The 7,383-nt window shown below is 42.0% G+C and overlaps 2 protein-coding genes across 2 annotated transcripts; both read right to left on the bottom strand.

The window, feature by feature from the left end:
- Positions 1-1,579: 1,579 nt before the first annotated feature.
- Positions 1,580-5,216, bottom strand: gng10 (guanine nucleotide binding protein (G protein), gamma 10). Its single transcript, XM_084046680.1, has 3 exons — positions 4,937-5,216; positions 2,754-2,936; positions 1,580-2,266 (listed from the first exon to the last, which is right to left on the bottom strand). The coding sequence occupies exons 1-2, from the start codon at positions 5,015-5,017 to the stop codon at positions 2,811-2,813; spliced, it is 207 nt and encodes a 68-aa protein (XP_083902806.1). The 5' UTR covers positions 5,018-5,216; the 3' UTR covers positions 1,580-2,266; positions 2,754-2,810.
- Positions 5,217-6,239: 1,023 nt separating this feature from the next.
- On the bottom strand, positions 6,240-6,962 carry LOC311037229 (mannose-P-dolichol utilization defect 1 protein-like; the record flags this gene model as incomplete). Its single annotated transcript, XM_084046349.1, has 1 exon — positions 6,240-6,962. One exon carries the CDS (start codon positions 6,960-6,962, stop codon positions 6,240-6,242), a length of 723 nt encoding a protein of 240 aa, XP_083902475.1.
- Positions 6,963-7,383: the final 421 nt, after the last annotated feature.

Below are 7,383 nucleotides of genomic sequence, written 5' to 3'. Positions count from 1 at the left end.
GATTTGAGCAACAAATGTTCGCTTAAAAAATATATATATATGCACACATTTTCACGATTTTTGAGTAGCCAAAGTATAAAAGGTCATAATTATTGTGATGCTATATTAACACATTTTGTTGGGTACCCGCTGGAACCCCCCCCAAGTACCCCTGGGGGTCCCTGGACCCCACTTAGAGAACCAAAGAGCTAGGGGGTCCTTATTGGCCTGAAATTGGTTGAAAACCCCTGTTGGAAAGGATGTGAGCAGCTGGATTGAGACGCAGCCCAGCCCAGCGGTCAGAGGAAAGGAAAGGGAAGTGACCACAGCAGAGACATCCATCTCATGATCAGAGGGGGGCTGGATGGGGGGGGGGGGGGGCTTATAACAAGTCAAACCCAGTTTGAGAGCTTCTTTGTTTAACTGTTGAAGTTCTCTAATCTCAACCACGTTCAACATGATGTCATCCATATGTTTCTTTATAGGTGTCATTGTTGTCAATGTTCAGAAAATAACAGATCTGCCATTTTGGCCTATAATGTTCTCCTGCGGAATAAGTCAAGTCAAGTTAAATGTATTTACATAGCACATGTAAAAACAACAGCAGTTGAGCCACGGCGCTTTCTAAAACATGAGCAAAAAAATAGACCGTAGTCCTTCAACGTTTTCAGGCCAAGGACCCCCTAGCTGAGAGAGAGATGAAGCAGGGACCCCCTCTATATTGTATAAAATTGTGTTTCAGATTAAAGTTTTTTTTTTACTTAGTCTGCTATTTTTTCCCTCTACACCTATAGCCTCTTTGCCAAAAAATTGCCGATCTACAGGCTCTCAACGCCTCGCAGCGCGAGGCGTTGAGAGCTTGTAGATCTGCTATTTTTGGCTAATGTTCCCCTCAGCAAAGGAATTCTAGGGTTCAAGTTAATGTAAAAAAACAAAATCCTATCACACAAAGATTTGGCGGACCCCCTATAGTAGCTCTGAGGACCCCCTAGGGGTCCCGGACCCCCTGTTGAAGACCCCTGCTGTAGTCTGTTCACAAAGCAAAATAAAGGCATAAAGCGTATAATAGGGACGCTATAGGATGACATAATTAAGTGGTAAACTTCCTAACACGAAAATAATATATAAAGAAAGAAGAATAAAACGCGAAAAGTAGCAAACAGACAGAACCAAGTCAATTCGATTCTATGTAACATAGCTGTCAGTAATATGTATTTTGTTTATTTCTTTTGCATTGTGAACTAACCGTTTCTGGTGAATAAATGAACATGGCTTGAAGTGTAATTTCAACATGGGAGTTTGTGCTGCAGTTTCCAACAGGAAGACGCAGCTTCCTCTCGCTGGCATGTGCTCCTAACTTTAGTCTCAACATCAGGAAGCTCGAATGTGGCAATTTAGAGCTCCTGCTATAAACATCCTCCCTGTCTGATCCATAGATATCCACTCTGTGAAAGTCCCATTGCCATTTGTACTTACAGTAAGTAAAAGTATCCATACCATCGTGTAGAAATGTTACAAGTAAAAGGCCAATATTCAAAATGTACTTGAGTAAAAGTACAAAAGTATTGGCATCAAAATATACTTTGACACATTTCACAAGTTCTTTTTTATGTATGAACATCCTTTGAAAATAGCAGATCAACAAGCTCACAACGCATCGCATTGCGAGCATGTAGATCTACTATTTTCAAATAGCCAAAGCATATAGTTTTGTAATAATAATCCAAATATGCAAAGTAACTTGCAACTAAAGTTTGCAAATAATTTTAGTGGAGTAAAAGTACAATATTTGCCTCTGAGGTGTAGTAGAAGTATAAAGTATTACATTGGAATTACTCCAATAAAGTAAAAATACATCAATTACAGTACTTGAGGAAAATGACCTAGTTACTTCCCACCACTGCAAATTAGTCAACGTGATATGAATAATAATAAAAGATTATAATAAAGGCGACATTTTTGATCAAGTGAAGAAGTTACAAAATATTTATTGTGGATTATAAAAAGCTAACTTAGAACAAGTCTGCTTACTGAATTGATAGAATGTAACAAAAATAATAAGTTGGAAACAAATACTTGGCACCAGTTAACCACATAATATATTAATATTATCATCATCATCGTCAATAACACGTTTTTAGTACAAAATTAGTCATGTTATAAAAAATAAAAATAAACATTTCCATCAAGTCCACAAAAATGAGAATGCCTTCTTGATATGGGAGGAAAAACTCTTCATCTTCAGTAAGTTGCTTCTGGCTGAATGCATGTTTTTGCTCACATTCTCCTGCAAACAAATGCATTATTTGGTCATTTCAGTATTCAATGCCGAAAGAAAAACTAAACAACAGGTATTATAAAAGGTTGTTATTATTAAGCCTTGTGAACCTTTGCTGATGTTGCAGCTATACAGAATTAGTTCTCAAAGTGGGGTCCGGGGACCCCCAGGGGTCCTTGGGGGGATACCAGGGGGGTCCCCAGCAAAATTACTTAATAAAGCATCACACTCATTTTAACCGCTTTTTCCATATTTTATACTTTGGCTATTCAAAAATAGCAGATCTACAAGCTCGTAGCGCGGCCGCGCTACGAGCTTGTAGATCTGCTATTTTTTGAAAAATCTTGAAATAAATGTGTGCAAATCTTTAAATCCTTTTTCTTTTTTTTTAAGGCGAACAGTTTTTAACACAAACTTTGCTTCTGGGGGTTCCCTGGCCTGGCACAAACAATATATTTTCAGGTGGGGGAGGGGGGGGGGGTCCGTGGCCACATACCTATCAATTGTGGGGGTCCTCCTTGGCACGAAAACGTTTGAGAACCACTTGCTCTCTCTACAGAACGTGGCAGGACCGGGGTTCTCTGAAGGGGTTGCTGCCCGTGGGCATGCCCACCAGCAGGGCATCCTTGCCCGCGTTCTGCAGACAGTACTGTTGGAGCTCTGCAGCAGCCTGGGACACCTGGAGGGGAGGGGGGAGGAGACACACTGGAAAAGCCGCTAATACCAGTGGGTTTTTTTCATGTCAAGGACCCCCAAATTGACACTTATTAGCATGCGGACCCCCATTTGAAAAGATATGCCAGGGACCCCCCATAAGAGAAGATTTTGTACGGCTCTAGCATTGATTCTCAACCATTTTAATTTCAAGGACCCCCAGTTTGACATGCATTAGAGGCTACGGACCCCCATTTAATGGCATTTCTATCACTTGGACCGCAATTTATATTGTAAAATCAATGTCAATTTAACTCTGAGAGTGTACAAATGGAACCAAATGGACCCTAACGGGTCCATTTGGTTCCATTTGTACCACTCTCAGAGTTACAGACCCACAAGGGTCCATTTGGTGCCTAATCTATCATTTAGCTGGGGACCCCCTGGAACTCCCTCAAGGACCCCTGGGGGTCCCCGGACCCCACTTTGAGAACCAACGCTAATACTACATACTGTATTGCAGTGGTCTAGTGTTGATTTTGACAGCAAATTTTGATTCAGTTTTATTCATAGTCTTTTGAATCAAATTCCATCTAGTTTTAGTCATATTTTAGTCATCTGAAATGTTTTACTGTTGGACTAGTTTTAATCGACTAAATATCATAAGATTATAGTCGACTAAATCTACTGTTGATTTAGACGACTAAAATGGTTTTCGCCGGTGCCTTGATGGCGTCGTAATGTATGATTTTACACTTGGTTGCATGCTGAAAATAGCAGATCTACAAGCGCGTTGTGAGCTTGTAGATCGGCTATTTTCAGAGTGCAACACCTAAGTGCAACCAAACATAAAATGACTTGTCTTTTAGTTCTACTGGATCTCTTCTCCACTAGATCCCTCACTAACATTTTAGTCTAGTTTGTATTTGTTGACGATATTGTCAAGACGTTTAGTCATAGTTTTAGTCATCATAGCTTAGTTTTTATTTAGTTTTCGTCAGTGAAAAAAGGTAGTCGACGAAAATGTTTCATCACATTTTTAGTCGACGAAATCAACGCCGCTCCCCGGCTAAATTAGTTGATATATCATCAAAATCAGTCTAACCACTTTAACCCTACAGAATATACGTCAGCTTTTTGAAAATGATTGGAACATTTGGAAATGATTTTTAACAACGTTTCCAAATTGCTGTATGGATGGGAGTCCCTACGCACATGTTATTTTCAGATGGGTGTCTGCGGCCAAATACATATTCATTTGGGGGTCCTTGACATGAAAAAGTTTGACAACTATACAAACATATCTGATACAAACTGTTGAGGTTGCACTATAATGTAACAAGTTCAACGTGGCATCTCTGTTTTGGGCATGTCGTCATTATAGGTGAAAATGTGAGATTGTTTTTTTAAAAAGAATAGCTCACAAAGATAGGCTATTTTCACAATGCGACACATGGGGCTTAAGTGGTTGGTTAAGCTGTAACTGAAATGCCCCATTATTTTTCTTTGGAGGGATATGTATGCTATAAGCTATACAAAGGTTTGGATCTGAAACAAATCATATTTTGCTGTGTCAACAAATCCACCTATTTAGCAGCAAAAAATACTTTCTTACTAATACTGTACATACAGTAACCGATATACAGTGCATTAGACAATATTGTATATACTGTAAACATTCAGCACAGCTACAGTACATTAAATATAAAATATAGCATACCCCTCACACAAGTACATCCTATGAAAATCATGTCTCTATACTTACAGTATATAAACCCATTAAGACCTGGAACGCATACGTGTCACTTTAGATGTCTTTGGCTATTCAAAAATAGCAGATATACAAGCTCGTAGCGCGGCACCGAGTGCCGCGCTACGAGCTTGTAGATCTGCTATTTTTGAAAAATCTTGAAAAAACATTTTTTCGATTTTTTTTTCTTCAAAAAACTGTTAGGATTTAGAAAACATTTTTTAAGAATGGCCTCAGGGTCTATAAGATAACGTTTTCAGTTTGGTTTCTTTTACCTTGATTCTGTCCACACTGGCCTCAAGCTTCAGTTGTTCTACAAGTCTCCGCATGTTGGACAGATTGGAATTAGAGGTCATGGTAGTAAGTCGTTTCTTTATAGTAAAAGAATAAATAGAGGCAACACGCTCACGCTGTGGATACTCTTGGCTTTGCTCTGCTCAGAAACACACTGGCTGACTTCACAGATAAATGCTTCCCCAGGCTGGCTGGCTGGCTGGCTGGCAGGGTTTCTTTCCAAATGACCCCTGCTTTGGTCCACTTCACTTTAGCACAGTGACACAGAGGCAATGGTGGAAATGAAACACGATCCAACCGTATTGACACAGCAACAGACACTCCTGTTTAGCCTCATGTTAAATAGCAAGGACCATACCTCTCAAGAAAAAGGTGGTGTAGTCCTTTTTTCTTTTCTTTTTTTTTGTGCAGTGTAGACCAGGGCTTCCCAAACCGTTCAGCTCAAGACCCAAAAAAATGTTGATGTCTCCCCGGGGCCAAAACGTATATGCAGAATGAATTAAGCCCTATTTAATAGTGAAAATAGCAGATCTACAAGCTGGTGACACATTGTGAGATTGTAGATCTGCTATTTGCACTATGTCTTAAAAGTTTTTTTTTTACTTTATGGATTTTGTTTTTAATTTATGAATTTGTTTAGATTTTTTGGGGGGTTTCTAAATGAAAAATGTCTTATAATCTGCGAAAGGCCTCAGTCCTCCGGGAGTAGGATCATGGATTATCAGTTGAAATCAACTGCGACTGCCCATTGCCGTTGCTTTGTCACTGGCCATATTAAACTGGAATGTAAGATGTGCCTCACAGTATCATTATTTAGCATCCTGTCTGTATCCGTCTACCCCTACTTCTGGATTAGGATGTGCAAAATTCCTTTGAAAATAGCAGATCTACAAGCTCACAACGCGTCGCATCGCGACGCGTTGTGAGCTTGTAGATCGGCTATTTTCAAATAGCCAAAGTTTAAGGGATGAGGTTGTGTATGTTTTGTAAGCTGAATCAACAAAGTAACCAGTAACTAAAGTGGTCAAATAATATAGTAATGGAGTAGGAAGTACAGTGTTTGCCTCTGAGATGTAGTGAAGTAGAAGTACTGACAATTGGAACTACTCCAGTAAAGTAAAAGTACCTCAAAATTGTACTTAAGTACAGTACTTGAGTAAATGTACTTAGTTACTTTGCATAATGTATTGCAGTGGTCTGTTGCTTTGTCACTGGCCATATTAACCTGGACTGTAAGATGTGCCTGACAGTATCTTCATCATTTAGCATCCTGTCCGTATCCGTCTACCCCTGCTTCTCCAGTTTGGGACTTCTGTTCGAGTAGTACAGTACTTGGAAGGCGACGATGCAGTTACAGGCAGAGGATATGACGTAGGTGAGGGCCATCAACGCGTCTCCCGTTTCCTGCACCGAGGTGAAGACGCGAGCGAGAGATCCCGCGAAAAGCAGGAACACGGAAACGGCCGACAGCTGGCCCGTGTGGCCGTTCCGGAAGTTGGCGGCCGCCTGGATCAGCCTGCCGACGATTATGGCCGGCATGTTGGAGGCCTGTATGGCGGTGATCGCCGACGCGGGCGTGACGGGGGACAAGAGCGCGACGAGCAGGCCAAAATACACGACCAGGAACAGGAGACCCCGGGCGGACTTCCCCGCGTAGTGCTGGATGAGGAACCCGATGGTCGCCGTCTGCAGCGCGAGGAAGAGCGCCTCGCCCCATGCGCTGAAAGGAAAGCCGTTAGCCATGCTGTAGGCCATGGTCCCTGTGGTCGCGTACAGCTCCAGAAGCACAGAGCTAAAGCTCAGGCCCTCGGCACTCTTAGCCTTCGTTAGCTTCAGGATCTGAGGTAGCTTCACGAGCACAGAGCCCAGGATGATGCCAATCCCCAAGCCTTTGCTTATCGCGATCTTCAAGCACGGCACGTAGAGGAAGTCGAAGTTGAGGAAGAACTTGTCGTAGCACGACTTCGGCATGAAGTACGTCACCAAAAAATCTTTGAACGGGTCCATGAAAGAGGAGCTCCGTTTCACCTGAAGCATTTCCGCCGCCATCGTGGAGTAATGACGCGATCGGGGTGGTGGTGGACGCTATATAAATGGTTATGGTGGACCCTATATGGACGTCATTGATGATGCCCACAATGACGTCACAACGTCTAACATTAGCGGCCGGGTCTCCAGGTCTCAAACTGACGCGTCCTACAGGTGAAAGGGAGAAGGATCAGGTTTTTGTGGTCTAGTGTGGTTGGGGATAAGGGCTGAGGTGGGCAATGGGGTTAGATTTGGGTCAGTAGAATGGGGAGGGGTTTCTGTACTTTATCAGACCATCCCCCTAGTGGCTGGTGGTGCTTGAGGGGTGATTGTTCAGATGTTTCACATAACATAACAAAACCAAGCTCAAGCTGTAGTGTATAGCTTATCGCCCGACAGT

This window comes from Gymnoscopelus microlampas, assembly GCF_963454915.1.
Source record: "Gymnoscopelus microlampas genome assembly, chromosome: 21".
NCBI lineage: Eukaryota > Metazoa > Chordata > Actinopteri > Myctophiformes > Myctophidae > Gymnoscopelus > Gymnoscopelus microlampas.
This window is presented reverse-complemented; position numbering and strand designations above follow the sequence as displayed.